This window comes from Drosophila albomicans, chromosome 2R, assembly GCF_009650485.2.
Source record: "Drosophila albomicans strain 15112-1751.03 chromosome 2R, ASM965048v2, whole genome shotgun sequence".
Taxonomy (NCBI): Eukaryota; Metazoa; Arthropoda; class Insecta; order Diptera; family Drosophilidae; genus Drosophila; species Drosophila albomicans.
Window position 1 is genome coordinate 11,678,636 of NC_047631.2, and position 20,326 is coordinate 11,698,961.

At 42.0% G+C, this 20,326-nt stretch overlaps 9 protein-coding genes across 12 annotated transcripts; 5 read left to right on the top strand and 4 right to left on the bottom strand.

The window, feature by feature from the left end:
* The first annotated feature begins 1,323 nt into the window (after positions 1-1,323).
* Positions 1,324-2,408, top strand: LOC117575374 (thialysine N-epsilon-acetyltransferase). The gene is made up of 4 exons (XM_034259546.2): positions 1,324-1,552; positions 1,609-1,660; positions 1,719-1,794; positions 1,986-2,408. The coding sequence occupies exons 1-4, from the start codon at positions 1,364-1,366 to the stop codon at positions 2,299-2,301; spliced, it is 633 nt and encodes a 210-aa protein (XP_034115437.1). The 5' UTR covers positions 1,324-1,363; the 3' UTR covers positions 2,302-2,408.
* Positions 2,409-2,417: 9 nt separating this feature from the next.
* Positions 2,418-6,581, bottom strand: LOC117575371 (trafficking protein particle complex subunit 10). The gene is given in 6 exon segments (XM_034259541.2): positions 2,418-2,649; positions 2,995-3,276; positions 3,279-3,336; positions 3,394-5,994; positions 6,094-6,317; positions 6,381-6,581. Coding segments are annotated over 6 exon segments (3,420 nt in total). The 5' UTR covers positions 6,406-6,581; the 3' UTR covers positions 2,418-2,419.
* Positions 6,582-6,729: 148 nt separating this feature from the next.
* On the top strand, positions 6,730-9,958 carry LOC117575372 (small G protein signaling modulator 3 homolog). The gene is made up of 3 exons (XM_034259542.2): positions 6,730-6,953; positions 7,020-7,545; positions 7,602-9,958. Exons 1-3 carry the CDS (start codon positions 6,888-6,890, stop codon positions 9,419-9,421), a joined length of 2,412 nt encoding a protein of 803 aa, XP_034115433.2. The 5' UTR covers positions 6,730-6,887; the 3' UTR covers positions 9,422-9,958.
* A 125-nt stretch (positions 9,959-10,083) lies between these two features.
* Positions 10,084-10,936, bottom strand: LOC117575375 (DNA-directed RNA polymerase II subunit RPB7). The gene is made up of 4 exons (XM_034259547.2): positions 10,808-10,936; positions 10,433-10,753; positions 10,239-10,376; positions 10,084-10,178 (listed from the first exon to the last, which is right to left on the bottom strand). The coding sequence occupies exons 1-4, from the start codon at positions 10,817-10,819 to the stop codon at positions 10,128-10,130; spliced, it is 522 nt and encodes a 173-aa protein (XP_034115438.1). The 5' UTR covers positions 10,820-10,936; the 3' UTR covers positions 10,084-10,127.
* A 532-nt stretch (positions 10,937-11,468) lies between these two features.
* On the bottom strand, positions 11,469-13,514 carry LOC117575981 (uncharacterized). Of its 3 annotated transcripts, XM_034260467.2 has the most exons (4): positions 13,203-13,514; positions 12,906-13,090; positions 11,690-12,673; positions 11,469-11,634 (listed from the first exon to the last, which is right to left on the bottom strand). In XM_034260467.2, the coding sequence occupies exons 2-3, from the start codon at positions 13,073-13,075 to the stop codon at positions 11,719-11,721; spliced, it is 1,125 nt and encodes a 374-aa protein (XP_034116358.1). In that variant the 5' UTR covers positions 13,076-13,090; positions 13,203-13,514; the 3' UTR covers positions 11,469-11,634; positions 11,690-11,718. The 3 variants fall into 3 exon arrangements, with proteins under 3 accessions (XP_034116358.1, XP_034116356.1, XP_034116357.1); XM_034260465.2 differs by having other exon boundaries at positions 11,469-12,673; XM_034260466.2 differs by having other exon boundaries at positions 11,469-12,673; positions 12,906-13,130.
* A 532-nt stretch (positions 13,515-14,046) lies between these two features.
* LOC117576142 (chromatin assembly factor 1 p55 subunit) lies at positions 14,047-16,049 on the top strand. 2 transcript variants are annotated; one of them, XM_034260707.2, is made up of 3 exons: positions 14,047-14,404; positions 14,479-15,039; positions 15,104-16,049. In XM_034260707.2, the coding sequence occupies exons 1-3, from the start codon at positions 14,383-14,385 to the stop codon at positions 15,811-15,813; spliced, it is 1,293 nt and encodes a 430-aa protein (XP_034116598.1). In that variant the 5' UTR covers positions 14,047-14,382; the 3' UTR covers positions 15,814-16,049. The 2 variants fall into 2 exon arrangements, with proteins under 2 accessions (XP_034116598.1, XP_034116600.1); XM_034260709.2 differs by having other exon boundaries at positions 14,049-14,404; positions 14,482-15,039.
* LOC117576141 (protein arginine N-methyltransferase 1) lies at positions 15,868-17,919 on the bottom strand. Its single transcript, XM_034260706.2, has 4 exons — positions 17,726-17,919; positions 17,030-17,667; positions 16,793-16,974; positions 15,868-16,736 (listed from the first exon to the last, which is right to left on the bottom strand). The coding sequence occupies exons 1-4, from the start codon at positions 17,745-17,747 to the stop codon at positions 16,046-16,048; spliced, it is 1,533 nt and encodes a 510-aa protein (XP_034116597.2). The 5' UTR covers positions 17,748-17,919; the 3' UTR covers positions 15,868-16,045.
* A 173-nt stretch (positions 17,920-18,092) lies between these two features.
* Positions 18,093-18,995, top strand: LOC117576144 (28S ribosomal protein S10, mitochondrial). The gene is made up of 3 exons (XM_034260711.2): positions 18,093-18,217; positions 18,280-18,506; positions 18,573-18,995. The coding sequence occupies exons 1-3, from the start codon at positions 18,209-18,211 to the stop codon at positions 18,826-18,828; spliced, it is 492 nt and encodes a 163-aa protein (XP_034116602.1). The 5' UTR covers positions 18,093-18,208; the 3' UTR covers positions 18,829-18,995.
* A 199-nt stretch (positions 18,996-19,194) lies between these two features.
* Positions 19,195-20,290, top strand: LOC117576143 (uncharacterized). Its single transcript, XM_034260710.2, has 4 exons — positions 19,195-19,499; positions 19,560-19,757; positions 19,822-20,062; positions 20,124-20,290. Exons 1-4 carry the CDS (start codon positions 19,276-19,278, stop codon positions 20,247-20,249), a joined length of 789 nt encoding a protein of 262 aa, XP_034116601.2. The 5' UTR covers positions 19,195-19,275; the 3' UTR covers positions 20,250-20,290.
* Positions 20,291-20,326: the final 36 nt, after the last annotated feature.

The window sequence follows — 20,326 nt, forward strand, 5'->3', positions numbered from 1 at the left end:
CCTGCATGGCGAGAAACTTTAGGCAAGCGCCGACGGCGTCTACATCGGCAAATAGTAACTATAGAAAAAGGGCCCGGATCCTCAATCCGATAATGATGTGTGTGGGTGTGGCCGGTCTATCAAGAAGCAACAGCAACAGAAGCAACAGAAACAGAAGCAGCAGCAAAAGCCCGGAAGACGCATTGCGGGAAAAAGATAAAACCATGAGCAAAACATCACACAGACTGCAGGCACAAGAAGCGCTAAAGGTCACCATTGTACTTATAGAAGGCGGGCGGACGAGCACCCAACATGGCTGCCTCTGTTGCTTCTGCTTCTGCTTCTGCTTGTGCTACAGCTTCAGCTTCAGCTGATGCCAGAATAACTCTGGCTTTCTACTTATCAGCTATGAGGCTTTGCTTTAATACTTTATTTTCGTTATATATTTCTTTTGTTTCGCATTGTTTGGTTGAACGTGCCAGCGATAATTTAATTTAAATATAAAATATTAATGGTCATTTAAAAAGCGAGAATTACAATAAGCGAAACAACAACAATAATGATGGGAGCAACAAGTGGCTTATCTTAAAATTGTAAGAAAAATACAAAAGAAATTGAAAAATGCGCACAGTTGAGTTTAAGATCGGGTCGCATTGACGACATAAATAATCCAACTATGACTGCACGCACACTAGAATATGTGTATAATGTAAATGTGTGTACATATGTATGTATGTACATATAGACATAAGTATGTCTCAACAATCTTTAGCCGCATCATCGTGACGGTGCCGCAGCGAGATAAGCAGAAGATTTCAGAAATAAAATCAATGCTACAGCAACAACAACAACAACGGCATTAAAAATCAAGCCATTTTTACATGCTAAGAAACATGAAAAAAAAAATTGAAAAATATATAAAACGGGTCTGAGGTTTGGTAAAGGGTCAATTCTGTTTACCAGACGAGTTCCCTGGGTATAATGTACGAACTACTGATAAGAAAGGCTACGAGCATCTAAACTGACAAGTCCTAATGGATTATAATGGCATTATGATCTCAAAATGCATTGAGTTCTTAATATATTGAATCTTAAACGTCTTTCAAACATTCTTTATAATAAAAATAATAATTTTGCACAAATTTGCATACCCAACTCAACTATATATATATTCTTAATTATTTATTTTAAATTATAAATTCATAGAATATTTAACATTATTGAAATTCCATACTAAGTTCCTACAAACACTACGCAGAAAATTTATAAATTATAATTTCGTTTATTTCCATAATCAGAAAGCTTATGCAGCTGGAACTAGTTCCTCTGCGGAACTTCCATAAGTGGTCAGCACCTGACAACCCTGAACGCAATCTCCAACTACATGTGTTATGATAAGAGCAGCCCTCTCACGAATTTAGATAAGCGAACGTTTCACCAAAGACGACTGATCAGTTTTAATAAAGCAGCTCTACGGATTAGATTTGAAAATTGTTGTAAAATGTCGCAAGATCAATTTACATTTCGCCGGGCAGAAAAGGACGATATTAAAGCTGTGCGAGAGATGATACAGGTGGTAATCGATATTGAAATCTAGAAAATGCATTCTAAAGTAATTTTTAAACAAAGGAATTAGCTGATTTCGAACGCATGAGCAATGGTCCTGAACTTAGCGAAGCGGGTAAGCAGAAAATTAAATTGTTAGATTTACCTGACTGTTATTTTCAATTTGTACCTAGATTTGATAAGGGACTCTGGACTAGACGGCGGTCAAGAATTTTGTCACATCTATGTACTCATAGACAATGCCACAAAGTGAGTAAAGCAAACAGTTGATAAGCCACAGAATTGGGCGTCAAATTGAAAGACGTTGGGCAAATGTTTGCCGGCCAAATAAGAAATCTGTTTAGAAAACATTTACATCGGCAGCTAGCTTAACGAAAACCAAAATATCGATAAGATTGTGTGCGCTACACAGTATAAATAATGGATATGTCTTTAAACAGTCTTTGCATTGGCTATGCGATCTGCTTCAACTCGTACTCCACCTGGCAGGGACGTTCCCTCTTTCTAGAGGACATCTACGTGCGTCCTGCGCATCGCAAACGTGGCGCCGGAGGACGCATCTTTCGTGAAGTGGCCGCCATCGCTGTGCAGCTTGGATGTCGTAGACTGGACTTTCATGTGCTTGGCTGGAATCCAGCAAGAGAGTTCTACGATCGACTTGGGGCAACAAATCTAACCAAATCGGAGGAGTGGCATTTCTACCGCGTCGAACAACAACAATTGGCCAAATTGACCAGCGAACTCAACTCTAAATAATCGAATACACATTTAGCTATGTATATATTGTGTAATATTATAGGCTTATTAACAATTCAGCGCTTAAATATAATAAATAATACTTGGCTATGTGGTAGTATCGAATAGTTTGGCTGTTTCACTGTTCACCGCTGACACTGGCAATCACATGGATCTGCATGCTCTTAGTCGAGTTGTACACCTGGCCAGGCGGAAATGGATGCACCTTCGAGTGACCATCGGTTTTGCTCTTGCCACCCGCCGTGTACTTCGATAGACGTATGCTGGGCATGGGTAGAAATCCCGTGCTAAGTGGCATCACATCTAGAGATATTGAATGGCTGTCCACATCCTTCATGGAAACAACGCCTGAAAAACGATGTGAGATTACACAATTAGAACATAAATGTTTCTAAAATAAATTGTTTAAGTAAAAGCATAAATTTTGTAGGATTTATAATTGTCCAATCGAAAGCCTAACTACATGGACCAACAACTCCATTAGAATGCTTCCAAAAGCAAGCTTTTAGCAGCTCTACGGGTTATGGTTAGTATGGGTGCAACTACGTTGGTTTAAAACCAAAAACTTACCCATTTCTTAATATGCATTTAAAAGTGTAAATCGTGTGTGTCAAGAAATAAGAATTAAATCAAAAGCAAACATATTGTAAATAGAATTAAATAAATGTGAATAAAGGTCAAGCGACGACTCACCAGCCGAGCGGCCACAAACAGCCCACAGATTCTGATCATTCAATACTTCATACATTAGATCCACATAGGGATTCTCATTAACTTTCGTAATCTTTAGATTTAGATTGCAAACTGTGCGCAGACGACACAACTCATTGGGCTCCATCTGAGCCTGCAGCTTAAACAGCGTGGAGTAATCAACGAGATCGAAGGCACAACCGTAATTGCGCCAGACCTGTGGCTCTGTCAATGTGGTATATTTGACCACAAAGTGCACCTTAACGATAGGCAGTTCATGCTCTGCTTTAGCGGCTCCACTTGAATCTCATACAGATAGGTGACCGTCAGTGATTTGTGAATTTCCTAAACGATTAACCAATTAGTTTCAAAGTATTTATACATGCTTTTCTTTCAACTTACAATTGGCTCCTGAGGATCGGGATTTAAATCCTGCAAACGTACGCCTGGTACATCGCACTTGACCTTGGCCTGATGCAGCAGCAGCTGCGCATCCAGTCCCTTCATAATGACCTGCAAAAACTTTTGAGTGCCGCATGTGTGCAGCCGGCAAGTGGCCTCCATGGCTGGCTGAAACTCCAGCGGAATTTGTAGCTCATTGCGCGACCACGGACAGCTAAGCGTGATGTGATGTTCATGATGTTTGGCCACCTTACGACCTGGCATATCGGTGAGCACCTCTAGCGGAATGGAACGCTCCTCAAACGACTTGAACTGAAGCAACGGCACTAACAAAGTTTGCTCAAATGTGGCATCATTGCCACAGCCAGGATCGTCTACCGGCAGAGCTTGACGTATGCGCAAATTCTTCGAGCAACGTAATGTGATTTTGGCATCTGGCGGAAAGATGAAACTTCCGCCGGTGACATACAGATTGATTGGTTGTACAATTCCCGCTATTAGTGTCTTAAAGTGCAGTAAAGCACTTGCTGGCTTGGTACATATCTCAAACGTGGGCGGCTGCAACTGCATGGCCAACTGCTCCGAGAGAAACTCCAGACTAGACATGCTGACGCACAACTGCTTAAATTGCCATCGTCCAACACGATTAGCCTTGCCCTTCAGCTCCAGCAGATTAATGCCCGGCTGCAGCGCAATATTTTCGGCCTGCACAGTGTTACTGAAGTCCGATTGAACACTGGGCGACAGTTTGCGCTTGGTACTGCTTGTGCGTCGCACCGGTTGCTTTGTCTTGGGCGTATCCGATGCCACAGAGGCGCTATTGAGAGAGCCATCTTGCTTGTGGAACAGCTGCAATGTGACCTTCAAGCGAGACGAGCAATCCTTGCTCTTTAGTGGCACATCCTGCTGAAGAGCAGCCTCTAATTCAGGTGTCACATGTAGCTCATAACAGATTTTGATGCACTCCGCAACAATTCCACGTGGATAGAGACTTTCAACTTTTAGTTGTACAAGTAAATGATCATCTTGTATTATTGGATTGGCGTTAAGCACCTCGATATCCAGTACGCGAAAGTGATCCTCCAACACACAGTAGTTAGCATTCTCCATAGATGGCTGTGCCGATAATGTTGTGTTTAGTGTCTTCAACGACTTGAGAAACTCATCAAAGTAGAATGTTCGCACCAAAGTCTCTAGTTCAGCGCAGCAAGATATGGAACTACAGGTTTTGGTGTAAGCCAAGGAATCGCCCATTTTGCGATAGCAATTGGCCAGCTCCAGTAACGTTTGTGAACTCAGCGTATGCCAATTCTCCGCCTTCAGTTCGCGCAACAAATCCGTAAAAAATCCCACCGCTTTGTGAGGTTCATTCAAGGCGCAATAAAACTTTCCAAGATCGAGCCCCACAAGACGAGCCGATCGCAAGCGCGTCACATGTTTGTACGTGCTAATTGCCAGCTCCGCCAGCTCCAGATAGAGCTTCTGGAATGCCTGATTTGAGCCGAGAGCCTCCTTGAGTTGTTGGGCCGCCGACAGCTTGGGCTTCCGATTCGGAGAACGATCTCGTAGCTGGGGCATTGCTTGCAGAAATTGCTGTTGTGGTGGCGCATCACCAATGCCCGATGACAACTGCACCACAATGTGCAGCTGCTCCGAACTAGGCGTACAACCAGGCAATAAACCACAAAGTTTACCCAGCTCATAGAGTTTGTCCTTAGCGAGATTCCAAATCGGCGCACAGTGTTGAAAGCATGTAACCTCATTGGGTTCCATGGCCTGTTCACATAACTGCAGCACCTCCAGAGCACAGACAAATTCCCAGCAGCACAGAGCACCTTCCTGACAGTCCAACTTAATGTACTCCACCTCACGTAACGTCGAAAAGAGAAATCCCAGCAGTCGCTTAGCAATCTCGGGTATATCATTGCAGGTGAGCAGCAAATAAGCCTGTCGCTCGAACAAATAATTACGGAATTCCAAGAGTGAGACTCCTTCGCTACGAATCTTCTGACGCATCTCAAATTTATCCACACGGCTCAAGCAGATGCCATGAAAAGCGCTCAGAGGTCGCTTAAAGTAGGACAACCACTGTTGCTTCTCATTGAAGCCCGTGTGTGTGATGAACTGCGAAAACATGGCATCCAATTCATCATATTGTATAAGAGCCTCAGTTGGCAACTCGAGTTTCTCGAGTATCAGTGCCAAATCCTCTTGCAAAAAGAAATATTGCCGAAAGTCCCAATCATCATGATTGCGTTTCTCACGTTTACTCCTGATAAGCTCCTCATATTTGGCAATATTCCGATTGTAACTGGTCAACATTAGAAAACGTATTCGCTGCACCAAACAGCGAAACGATTCTGTGGATTTTTGCTCAAATTTCGCTGGATTCAAGACGGATATACAGCGATCATCGTTTTTACTACCGAAGTCCAATCGTATCTTATCCAATACAGTGGTGCGAGGCAATAAATTCTTCGTTTTTCGTATGTCCAGCGTCTCCACTAGTAAAATCATCCAATCAGAGACGCCGTAGCTAGTCAAAAGCTTGAGCCAAGTATCGATTTCCTCGCGTATCGTTGCCTTGTAGGCATCAACGTCCTACGAATAGAATTAGATGTTATTATTAGAAGCAGAAGAAAATAAATTAATTATAAACAGAGGCGTATTCCACGCGCACATAACCACAAGATTATTTACATTACAATCCGTGACATAGATGTGCAGAATGGGATGATCCAAAATGCTCCAGTCGCCCTGTTTGTACTTCTCTAATGGTTCCACATTGAACTGCTGGGCCTGCGCCTCCAGACGAACATGTTTAGTTGGCCTTTGGAACGTGCGACGCCACTCACAAGTGTCCAGAGGAATTGCATTCAAGATTTGCGATTCGAGTGATCGAAAAAGTGGACAAGCGCCAGAATCTGCGAATATTTGTAAATTTAGCTTTCGCCTGCATAAAGTGTATTTGCATTTACACCACTTACATGTAATTATGGGTTTAATTTGCATGTTAATGGTTTATTTGCATTGGATTCCACTTTTTGCCTTTCACAAAACAACCAACAAACCGTCCAACTCACAACAACCTGTCAGCTGTTATGGTTTAACAGATCTGTAGCATATGTTTTTACAGAACTGCTATTAACAGTGGGCGCTAAAGTTATTGGCAAACATTGAAATAAGAAGTAACTCTTGCATTTGTTTAATAACAGAACAGTGATTCTAATCAGATCTTTTAATAGCGCAACGTCAGCTGTCTATTACAGATGCCTAACATAACATTTACGTTTGCTGGTGTATTGACTATCGATTGCTATCAACAAGCGAATTTATATCGAAACAGCTGACTGCGGGCGAAAGCTGTGAAAATGTTGGAAACAATGCTGTGGAAGTAGAAAAAAATTGAGAAATTCGGTGAAAAACAATCAAAAACGAGTATTTCTTTAATTAATTTAATGTTTAAGTGCATGGCCAGTTAACTGTATAGTAGTATGGATATGGCGAGAAGCATTTTTGGCCGCGACCACGAGGGTTACGTGGGCCGTGAAGAACATACGGTAAGAATTGAATTGATTGCTTATCACACTCATTAAAGTTAATGATTCGCAATTTGCTGCCAACAGCGCAAACTACAGACCTTGAGTTCCGAAGACGATATTGGTGAACTACCGCCCATGATGGAGGAACTTAGCGTTGCCGACGGCTTGCGACCGAATCCTGGCGGCCCTTTCTCGGCATTGACGCCCTCCATGTGGCCACAAGAGATTTTGGCTAAGTTGGGTGGTGAGTCAGAAATGGCAGCAGCGGGACCCAACGATCAGCCCGATTATCGCTTCGATGAATTCGGTTTTCGCGTGGAGGAGGAAGATGGACCCGAACAGAGCTCCAATAAATTGCTCAGCATTCCCTTCATGGAGGATCCACAACAGCGATTGCAATGGATAGCACACTTGGAGTTCGCGCACAACAAAGAGGCAAACGAACTCAGTTGGGAGCACGTTGAACTGCTGCTGCAGCGCACTGAGAAGCTGCGCAAAATGGTACAGAATGGCATACCACACAGTCTGCGTCCACAAATGTGGATGCGTCTGTCTGGAGCGCTCTCGAAAAAGCAAAAAAGTGAAACTAGCTACCAAGACATTGTTAAAGGTAAGTGTTGCTATCATTCTAATGTCAAAAGAAGCTACTATAATGATGTTTTGCAGCTTCCAGCAACGATCAGTTGATGACATCCAAGCAAATCGAAAAGGATCTGTTGCGCATCTTGCCCACAAATGCATGCTTCAGCCATCCAAATGGCACTGGCATTCCACGACTGCGTCGCATTTTACGCGGCATTGCGTGGCTCTTCCCCGACATTGGTTATTGCCAAGGCACAGGTGTCATTGTCGCGTGCCTGTTGCTCTTCATGGAGGAAGAGAATGCATTCTGGATGATGGTCACTATTGTGGAGGATCTGTTGCCAGCCTCATACTACAGCTCAACATTGCTTGGCATTCAGGCCGATCAGCGTGTAATGCAAACGCTGATAGCCAACTATTTGGCCAGCGTGGATGAATCGCTCAAGAGGCACGACATTGATTTGTCGCTAATAACACTGCATTGGTTCCTCACCCTGTTCGCCAATGTGGTACATATGAAGATCCTCGTGCGCATTTGGGATTGGTTCTTCTACGAGGGATCTATAGTGCTCTTCCAGCTAACACTTGGCATGTTGAAAGTTAAGGAACAGGACCTGAAGCACTTGGAGAATTCGGCGCAAATATTCAATTCCCTATCCATGTGCTGCGAAGTGGACGATGTTGAGGTGCTCTTCCACCAAGCGCTCGAAGTGGGCGGCTCCCTGAGCCAAACCGTCATCGACACGCATCGACGTCGCCACTTGGCCTATTTGATGGCTGATCAGGGACATCAAATTGGCAATCCGGAGGCAGCAGCCAATCTGCCAAAACAGCAGCTGGCACGACGTCAAGTACGCAAAAGTAAATCCATACTGGAGGCATTCTTGTTTCGCAGTGATCCCGAGGCGGAACAGCTAAAGAACAAGAACATTCGCCAGACCGAAATACTTGTGGATTTACGTGAGGCCATACTAAAGGTTGGCCGTCATTTTATTACCATAGAACCAAAATTGGCTGGACACATACAACTAACAGCCAACTACAGCAGCGAATCTCATGCCAAGGATCACGAGAACTTCATTAATGTGGCACGAACGCGCAAACGACGTGCCAAAGCACTGCACGACTTTGAGCGGCATGATGATGACGAACTGGGCTTCAGGCGCAACGATATCATTACCATCATTAGCCAAAAGGATGAGCATTGCTGGGTGGGTGAGCTGAACGGTTTGCGGGGCTGGTTTCCTGCAAAGTTTGTGCAGTTGCTGGACGAGCGCAGCAAACTGTATACGTCGGCTGGAGATGATGCGATATCGGAAACGGTCACAGATCTCGTACGCGGCACACTAGCGCCAGCAATTAAAGCCTTCCTTGAGCATGGCATGAAACGACCAACATTCCTAGGCGGACCCATACATCCGTGGCTATTTATTGAAGAGGTTTCCTCGCTGGAGGTGGAAAAGGACTTCAAGTCGGTGTATAGTCGATTAGTGCTGTGTAAAACTTATCGCCTCGATGAGGATGGCAAGGTGTTGACGCCGGAGGAGCTGCTGTATCGCTGCGTGCAAGCCATCAATCAAACACACGACAATGCGCATGCCCAAATGGATGTAAAGCTGCGTTCGCTTATCTGCCTGGGCCTTAACGAACAGGTGCTGCATCTGTGGCTCGAAGTGCTCTGCGCCTGCCAGGAAGTGGTCCAGAAGTGGTATCACAGCTGGAGCTTCATTGATTCACCTGGCTGGGTGCAAATCAAGTGCGAATTGCGCATACTCTCACAGTTTGCCTTCAATTTGAATCCGGACTGGGAGTTGCCACCTAAACGCGGCAAGGAATCCCAACCATTGAAAGATGGTGTACGCGACATGCTGGTGAAGCATCATTTGTTCTCCTGGGACCTATGAGTCGATCGTAAGAAGGGCTGGATTACGAGTTGAGATCAGTGGAAGAATGCATCGAAACACACATTCATTACAAGCCCTAAACTATCATGCATGTTGCCTAATCCGCCCCAAAATCCTAAGTATTTAATCTGATCAAAACTGATGCTGACACACGAATTTTGCTTTAATATCTCATGCTTACGATCCCATCTTGTGCAATCTTTTTAATGAAATCAAAAACTTCGGTCTCCCGAAGTCATCATATTCTTGCAGATGCATTTAAACTATTTTCGACGGCAGCTAACTTTTCTAAAAGACCTAATTATTAATTGAATGAAGATTCCGGCAACTAAGCTCTGCAAGAATATAAAGTTTATGAATTAATTTCTTGTTGTTGTACGTCTATTTTATGTGGATTACCTTAAGCTATTTTTACATTCTACACATAAATGTAGCTGTCGCTATTTATTTACTTAAAATATCCATCCATATTTGTAGCTCCCACAAAATACCACTTACAACAAATACACAGACACAGAATTGTACTAAATTACAAACGTAACGTACCTTTGAATTTAAATCAAATCTTATAAAGTATTTATAATATATACACTTAGATATTTAACGGTCTAAAATGCATTTCATTAAAGTTTAAAATATATATATATATATAAATTGTATATTAAAGAGTAGCGATTTTATTGATTTTTTCCTGAGGCGTTCCTCTCTAATTACAGACCAATCCCAAGTAATCATCCATTAAAGTTCCAATGGCAAACTGCACATAGAATACAGATGTTTAGTTATTCAATAAATATTACACCATCTAAGAACTTACAATGCCAGTTGCGTCCACTCGAGTACCAACAATCTTAAGCCGGATTTTGTCTTCGCCGGAGATAACCACATCTTCGTCCTTGGACTTGTAACAGGGCGGATTGCCATTGGGACAAAATTGCATATCCGCTGGAATAGACTGTTGAATCTCAAGTTAGCAATTGAAACAGTTAAAACTATTGAACTAAAACTTACATGATGAGATATGAAGCAAGACAACGGTCCAATTTCGGCAAACATGCCAACTTTGTTTATCTGTTTAACCACAGCGTCCAACACTTCCCCCTTGAAAGGCCGAAAGACTATAGCCTTGTATTTTACCGGGTATACCACAAAGCCTTGACCAGGCTGTATTACACCAGATCCGATTTGATCTATCGTTGTCACAGCTATCACAAAACCGTATTTGCCGGTACATGTGCCCTCCACCTCCGAATAAAGTTTCTGCTTCACTGTCTCCAGCAGTTGAGGGCCGAAGTAACGCGGATGCAGTAAAATCTCGTGCTCAAGTGAAATCTATATGAAATTTGATTGGATTAATGGAATAAACACTTGGCAATTGAGACGTACGTGATAAAACATGTTTCGTTATTTCAAAGGATCGCTTTTTATGTTTAAAATAAAATAAATTTGCTAAAACACAAAAAACGCGCAAGCAACACTACATCAGTGTGACCGTACGTTGAATAATGGAATATACCATTTTGTAGGTAACCAGGGCTGCACTTAAATTGTTTCTTGATTCAATGTTGTAACAAAATAATTAAAATTATATGTTTGCAAATACGTGCTAATGAGGATACAGGAATACATTAAAAAATATGCTTCCCCTCAGATCCTTCTGTAGTTGCGAAAAGCCAACGGCTCCAGGTTTTAAAACTGTAATCGTCATCGAAAGGCAGTGTTGTGCATTGGCTTAAGAGAAAAATTGGCGGTAGATTTAAATGAAATTATTATGTACCTTAATAATTTATTACAGAAAAACAAGAATAATTTTTTTCATTGCCTTTAATAATTTCTTTAATTTTAGGAGGTAGGTTCATACTCACTCTTAAAAATGCAGAAACATAATTTTAATAGCCATATTTAATTATGCTAATTAAAAATACGATGCGCTTTAATTAAGATTACGATCCTAACAACATCGAGACTGCCAAAAGAGTTGTGCTATAATAATAACGAACATTCTTCTTCTTTTTATCTTCTACAAATAACAATTTATTCAAGTATAAATTACTTATAACTGTCATGTATACAATGATAAAACAGTCTATTAAATTAAAGGAATTTCACCAACATTACTTAATTAAGAATATATATAAAAACACTTACTAAACTAATTGTCTTTAAGATTCAATTGACGCTCCCGTGTTCAAAACTTTGGGCAATGGGCACTGCTGAAAATAATTATAGGGGCAAAAATGGGGCAATATCGCATAATTTTAAATATACCACATTTCTCCAAGAAAACTCCAATTAATCTACTCTTCCTTAGAATTCACTTCAATTTCAAGCGCATTTCCTTCCGACCTAAAGATCCGTACATAGGCCGATTTGATGCCAAAGTTCCAAATGGCAAAAAAAGGCAAGTAATGCATAAAAAAATCAACTAGCCACACTCGAAAATTGAAGTAGCAGCGAATAAGGTCGTATTTGTGTAAAAACGTTACAATGAATAACCCGTAACTTACGATGAAACGATCCCATAAATTAAGGTCGTAATAGTATGACTTTTGCTGTGGATCTGGTTTTTCATCGGCACGATAATCAAAACTGTAATACTCGTAGCCCTTAACGTAAGCCAAGCGCTTCGTAAAATATATATTCGCACCAACCGAAAACATTGTATTAATGTGCCACAGACCGTTAATAAGTGCTTCGGTCATGCGATAAAATTCCTCATTCGTGTTTGATAATGCAGGCGTATAGACTTTGCGCATCACGATATCCAAACGCTTTCTCGATTCCTCCCAATTCCCACCGCAAATATTATATTCATCTTTGATGCCCAGCAAATATCCCAATACTCGCCAAACATGCGTAGTAGCCTCCAGAAAATCCTGATCGTACAATTGTATGCGATGTGCGCCCAATGTTATGAAGCCAATGAAACCAAACTGGGTCAAAGCCAAATCCTTCTGTGATATGACACCAGCTCCACAGCGTGAACTCAATTTACTGGAACGCGAATGAGCCCTTCGAACAGTTGCCATACTCGTCCAGAACTTGCTGCCCCTGTCCTCAATCGGGGAGAAATGCCATGTCTGAGTGTGCATGATAGTGCGGACATAGCGGCGATAAGCCGTAAAGCAAGTGGACGATTGCTTCGTGCACATTAGAACTCGCAGAATCGAGGGTATGGCAAGAACTGCAATTAAGCCGGCCAACATGCCCGAGGTCATCACAAACCGATACTTGCTGAAGTACTGCTGGCCTCTGTAAAATAGTGTGTTGAATATAATTATTGAATAAAACTTAGAAGACATATGTACATATAATATGTATATAATATAGTGCTTATATTCAGAAATCGAAGATTGCTTCGAAGATATCCTATTATTCTATCTGTAATAGGGAACAACACGACATACAAATAGTACATAGCCCAGCCGTTAACATTAACAACGATAAACAGTTGACGTGATTTTCACATCCATTCCATACTCACCGCTTGAACAGCTGCTCATCGTACCATGGCGGTAGCTCCAACTCAGCTCCACTGTCGCCCTCTTGGCTGCCGTTCTTCAATAGGTTGTCCAAATAAGCCGAAGCTTGGGCATCTTCAACATGGTCATTATCTGGTATATCTTTATGTGTTTCGGTTTCGTGTACGTGCATCTTTTACATAAACAACTGGCAATCAAACAATTTCAAAGAAAGCATTATACAAACGCTGTCATGTAAACAACACCGATGGAGAAAGTTTTGTTAGTCACACTTCGAATCCATGCCACTGTCAACTTACCCCCCACGTCGAGAAATCAGTTGTCTTATTACGTCGTTTGCCAAGCACACTTGCTAAATATCCGCTAATTTTTGCTCAATTTAATAAATTAGTTTAGCACACTGTGATCCTGCCAGCAGTTTTCCATTTGGCAATTGAAAAAATTGGACGTGCACTTCGTCCAACAACGCGAAGCGAACTGTGTTAACATTCACTCACTCCTCTCCCAATCAAAAAGAGCTTGGGATGGGTTGCACCGACCGGTTTGGGGACCGGTGGCAGGTGCCCCACTCTAAGAAGAGAGTAAAGAGACGCGCGAAATTTCAAAAGCGGCAACCGTGATTGATGATTTATACAGCTAAAACAATATTATTACCTATTGTTTTTATTGTTTTTTTGAAGAAACTTAATATTTTTCGTTTTTTTTTTGGAGAAAAAAAGCTTTTTTCAAAGCTGTTTTATTTGTGTGAGTGTGACCAGCAGAAAATTTGGTAAAATGTACGTTTTAACCCTAAATGAATATATTACTTTGCAAAAACAACGAGAACCTCTATCTGGTTACACTAAAATGAAAATTCAAATACGTGTGTAAAAAGGTGCGCAAATCGAACTGACTATTATTAATTTTTTTTCAGATTCCCATCGAAAAATGGTACTTTTGACAAAAATGTGAAATCGAGTAACGTTTTCTATGCGAAGCAATTGGTTTGTAAGTTACAACAGTTTGAAGCTGATAAATACTGAATAGGCACTTTTGGTATTTTTATTATAAAATATCAAAAAGTATTCAAAAAGGCATTTGGCCGATTCATGTATGGCAGCGCCTTTATCAATCGATGTCGGCATCGACATCGTCAGGCCGATAACTGTGTTCTACACATCTCTGTCGCATTTTAGCAGCCGACGCGCTTGCAAAAAAAAAGGAGGAAGGAAATAATTTTCTCAATTTTCCCCACCAGCAGCAGCCGCAAGTTTGCTGAGAGTGTACAATTAAATTTGAAATCAATTATCGCATGACTGCAAATTGTGTGTTGACGAAGCAAACGTGAATTTTTGAAACAATTGCCTAAGCGTGGACATCATTTTGCCGACTGTGCGCACGCTTTTGCCGCCGCCGCTTTGTTGTTTTGGCGCCCGATTTTGCGACGCGCACGAAAATTGTTGTGTGCAAATTGTAAATTAGCCGCACATAGTGTAAAAAATGGTGGATCGCAGTGATAATGGTAAGTAAACAAATTAAGTGAAATTTAATGCAAATTAATCATGCCAATTTGCTTTCGTTCGCTTTATTTGCAAGCAGCGGAATCCTTTGACGATGCAGTCGAAGAGCGTGTGATCAACGAAGAGTACAAGATATGGAAGAAGAACACCCCATTTCTATACGATCTGGTCATGACGCACGCCCTAGAATGGCCCTCGTTGACGGCCCAATGGTTGCCCGATGTGACGAAGCAGGATGGCAAGGATTACTCAGTGCATCGCCTCATATTGGGCACACACACTTCGGATGAACAGAATCATTTGCTCATTGCCAGCGTTCAGCTACCCAGCGAAGATGCCCAGTTCGATGGTTCACACTATGACAATGAAAAGGGTGAATTTGGTGGCTTTGGATCGGTGTGCGGTAAAATTGAAATTGAGATCAAGATCAATCACGAAGGAGAGGTGAATCGTGCACGCTACATGCCGCAAAATGCCTGCGTAATTGCCACCAAGACGCCATCGAGCGATGTGCTTGTCTTCGATTACACAAAGCATCCCAGCAAACCGGAACCATCCGGTGAATGCCAACCCGACTTACGATTGCGAGGACATCAAAAGGAAGGTTACGGTCTGTCCTGGAATCCCAATTTAAATGGTAGGTAGTACAATTGTTAGTTATTCAATTTCATTGGATTGACAACTTACTTGATTATAATTAGGTTATTTGCTCTCGGCATCGGACGATCACACCATCTGCTTGTGGGACATTAATGCCACACCGAAAGAGCATCGCGTGATTGATGCCAAGAATATATTTACTGGTCATACCGCTGTTGTTGAGGACGTCGCATGGCATTTGCTGCACGAATCACTTTTTGGCTCAGTGGCTGACGATCAGAAACTTATGATTTGGGATACCAGAAACAACAACACCTCCAAGCCATCACATACCGTCGATGCGCATACTGCTGAAGTCAATTGTTTGAGCTTTAATCCATACTCGGAGTTTATATTGGCCACGGGTTCGGCGGACAAAACGGTTGCCCTCTGGGATTTGCGTAATCTCAAACTGAAACTACATTCCTTCGAGTCGCACAAGGATGAAATTTTCCAGGTGCAATGGTCGCCGCATAATGAGACAATTTTGGCTTCGTCTGGCACTGATCGTCGCCTGCACGTCTGGGATTTGTCGAAAATTGGCGAGGAGCAGAGCTCCGAGGATGCCGAAGATGGCCCGCCAGAGCTGCTGTTCATCCACGGTGGTCATACGGCCAAAATCAGCGATTTCTCGTGGAATCCGAATGAACCCTGGATTATTTGCAGTGTTTCCGAAGATAATATTATGCAAGTGTGGCAAATGGCCGAGAATGTTTACAACGATGAGGAGCCCGAGATACCCGCCTCCGATCTGGAAACCAATACCGCTTAAAGCAAAAACAACAACAGCAACAAATCCGAACAGTTCAATTTTTTGGCATACCCCTTCTATCTACATAAAGATTTATGTGTAATGTTTTTTAGCAAGCGCTACACAACGCCAGCTTACCTGGTGTTTGTGTGAACTCATTCTATATTTATATAAACATATTCTTTAAACTTAAGTTTCACATTTTGTCCACACACGAAATTCTGCATTAAAGATCGATCTGAAGACCAACTAATTAATCCACTGTGTATTTGTGATGTTTGCCGAACGCTTCAATATCCACACGCAACGCTCGCACATCGCCTTGATGACGTCGCGACTTAATCCTGCCCTTGATCACATCGCCTTCTTTCACGTTTTGTGGCTGGTCGATAAAGAACACTGTTTGCTTCCAGTGGGTGGGCGTATGTCTGGGCGATGTGCTGAACTCCACTTTGTTCTCCAGTTCAAACAAAGTGTCAAAGTAGCCGACAAAAGCGCCCAATTTACCAGACTTCGTGCACTTTAAGCTAAACTCATAAGTAAAATTTGGATAGTTTAAATCAGCCGTCATCATGTCAAAGTTGGCGATTTGCTCGCTCTCAGTGAGAATGTGATCGGGATTCACAACCTCCATCAATGGTTCCTCAATGCTGCGTTTGCGCAGATCACTCATATCCACATCGTATACATTTGACCAAAATTCAACGTGTTGAGCATGTAACTCCTCGTTGATGGCCAGTAGATGTAATGTGCAACGATTTGGCAAAATTGTACCATTTGGCTTTAAATGACGTTCACGAGCATAAATGATAGAATCCAACATAGCCTCGTAGAGCAGAAAATAGCCCATCCACTCGGATATGATGACGTCGTACTTGGCTTCCGGCAATTCAGTATCCTCCAGCATGCCCTTCACTAGCTTTACGTTTTTCACATTGTTTTTCCTGCAGACACACAATACGTAAGACAATCTTTGCAAGCTAAAGTAACTGTTCCCAACCTGACTATATCCATGGCCGTGTAGACAATCTCGGAGTTGTCAATGCCCACAACGTTGGCGGCACCTGCTTGCGATGCAAATATGGACAGGATACCAGTGCCGCATCCCACGTCAAGCACAGATTTTCCACTCAAATACTTTGCGTTGTCCAGCAACGCTTTGCGATAACTGCTGGTGCGAACCTGTTAAGGATTAGTTGAGTAAACAGATCTGATTTCTCGGAATGCTCACACTTACCGAATCGCTGAGCATCTCGTGGTGAATGCCAAAATGGGAATAGCTATTGAAATATTCTTTATCAAACTTGGGAGTATTGCGCACCACTTCATTGCCAGATCCTGCTGCTGATGCCATCTTCTCGCCCTTTTCCTGTTGCAATAGCGTCTTGTAATCGTTGCGCATTCGTTCCATATCTTCGCTGGCCTGCTGCAGTAGCTGGGCTTGCTCAGCCAGACGCCGCCTCAACTCAGGCACGCTCTCAGCTGCTTCACCTGTAGTAGTATTGCCGTTCTTCAGTGCATCGTAGTCATAGCACAGCCAGGGTTCGTACTCCAAGGGCTTGAGATACTTTTCATCATTCCACAGTGGCTGCTCCGTTAAGAGAAGTTGCTCTGCACTTAGTTTGTTGGCACGCGTATAATTAATCAGCTTAATAAATGCATACTGATCCATCTCGAATTTCATTTTGAGCTGCAATAAATCTACTTTGTGGTCCTTGCTTAAATGTTCGATTGCTGTTTCAATAGTCGGCAAAACGTTGGTGCAAAACAAACAGGTCGTTGGTTCGCCTTCGTCCTCACCGATTTCCTCATCATCGTCGATGTCATCATATGCTTCCTCGTCGGAACTGGGATCTGTGATAGACTCGTCGTTCTCTGCCGGGAAAACAGAATTGTTTACGAGCGTATGTTTGTTTATGTCTTTGACACTTACGTTGTAGATTTGGGTTTTCCATGATGCTGAATTTAAATACCTAATTAACTTGAATTCACTTTTAATTAAACAAAAAGTTGCTTTAACTGTTAATTAAACAGCAATGTTCAGATGTTTTTGGATAACAAATAAAATAAAAGTTTAAAAAGTTCGTTTTGAATTGCACGTGCGCTACCGAATGACCAATAGAAAGAGGTGGCGAAATATCGATGGCACATCGATTTTTTTAAATATCGATTCTTATTGCCTACATCGATGTGGCAAGTTATTGTAAATTATTTACAATTGAATAAATTGTACTTTCATCATCATTATGATCATATTTCTCTTAAAAATACAAGATATTTAGGAATTCTTGAAGATCGACAGAATTTCAAAGTATTCCACAAACAGTGTCACCACACACCGGCAAAATGTTTTTTTTGTAGCCCTGACTTGCATAACCCGCACCTGGCAGTTGTGTGGTGAAAAAACAATAACAAAATGATGCAGGTTTGTATTAATTATTTTATTTATTAATGAAAAACAATTAAATGCAATTAATATGTTTTTAGCTAGTAAAAGCTTTGCGGCAGGTGCAGCCCTCCAGACTATACTCGTTAGCAGCAGCGGTGCCAACAACCACAACAACATCGCCGACCGTCGCAGCCCCAGCTGAGCCTGATCAACTTTACAGCAAGCTGGAAATTGAGCTACGCGGTGTCGATCCAGCTGTGCTTAAGAGTTACACCTGGTTTGCCACAACAGCTGCCGAGCATTTGAATATTGAATTGGGCAAGTGGTAAGTAACAAGTAAACTAACAAAGCGCATCAACAGTTGAATCACTATATTGTCTTCAATCAATAGTTGGTCACCCCGAAAGGCACATCATGAACGCATGACTTTGCTGAAGTCGGTGCACATCTATAAGAAGCATCGTGTACAATACGAGATTCGTACACATTTTCGTTACATGAACTTCCACAAGTTGACCGGCTCCACGTTGGACACATTTCTAGAGTACATCGAACGCAATCTGCCCGAGGGTGTGGCACTGCAAGCAACCAAAACAGAGCTACAACAGATACCTGAGCACTTGCGGCAACCGCCAGAGCAGGTCTAACATTAGCCATTAGATTAGATCCCTTCGATCTGAATATAGTTTAATAAGTTTTGCAGTCATGGAGGCATTTCCCAGATTATTCTCCAATTGGCGAAAGAAACAAATAAAATGTGTGCTAATCGACAAAAAGAGTAGCCCAAATTGATAACGATAAGCTCTAGTCCACAAACACTTCGTATACTCTACACCTAAAAATAATGTAAATGTAATCTGTACAGAAATTGGTGCTATTGCCTGTGTAGAGCAGTTCGACAAGCGATTAAATTCGAGTGCGAGTCCACTGGCTTTGTAGCAAACGGCACTGCGTAGTTAACAGATGCAATATCAGGGTATTCGTTCATATCTTGACATTCATAATGGGAACTGGAAATGGCCGCACTTGACAAAAAGGCTTCACATTCGCCAGTAGCATTTTAGTAGCACGCTTCAACTCCAGGCAAAAGCAACATGCAGCAAAGCAGTCGCCGTCTACTTCAACTGATGCTGGCCACGGCCACAATCTACAGTTGCCTCTCACCAGTTGTCTGCGTGTATGAGGACACGATCTTGAATTTTCTGGAGGAATTTCAGAAGCGTATGTGTCACCCAATTCCTAGCCTAGGCTTACCCGCATTGGATCCACTGCAGTTGGAACATGTCGATACGGCTGTTAACAATCAATACCTAATCGAGTAAGACGATTATGCAAGTGGTTAATCCTCTGATGAAATTAATAATTAATTGCTCTTTAGCTTCACGGGTTCTGTTGACAATTTCAAGTTGGAAGGCTTATCTGATTTCGTGGTAGACCCGCTTAGAATTAGTATAGTTCCAGGATTTCAAACGAGTACCGTCAATATTACGTTTCCATACACTTTCTTCAAATCCTTGTATACGGCCAAAGGTTCTTTGGCGTACATTCTGAACTTGGCTGGGGATGGAAATGCAGAGTAAGGCAACTTACTTATATAACCCATTACGTTATGATAAGATTTTCCTGGCAATTATTTTTAGAGCCTTCATTAAGGATTTTAATATCCTTATTACTTGGAGAATTCGAGTTTCGACATCATTAGCAATCACAGCCCTAAATATCCAATTGCATTTGGGCGATTTGAAAATTAACTTTGACAATCTTATGGAGGAGGAGCGTATTAATGATTTCCTTCATGCCTTGATTAACGAATTGGGTTTGGAACTACTGGGCGACGCCTGGGACTATGGACAGGGCACCGTGATTGAAAAAGCAGAAGCGGTGAGTGTCTTAATTATTTCGAATTTGGAAAGCCCATTTCTTAACTCTTATTTTCTCACAGCTCATAAATAGCAAAATTGCTGATATTATCAAAATCGTTATTGGTGGCGGTGGTGGAGAAGGCGAAAGTACGCCCATTTTTGAGGGTGTCGAGCCGGATTGCAAGCTCTTAAAAACCGTTGAATAAGACTGACAAATAAATAGATTGTATTTTTTAATATTAGCATGAACAGGGGGTTTTTATTGCTTTGTTGATTCAATTGA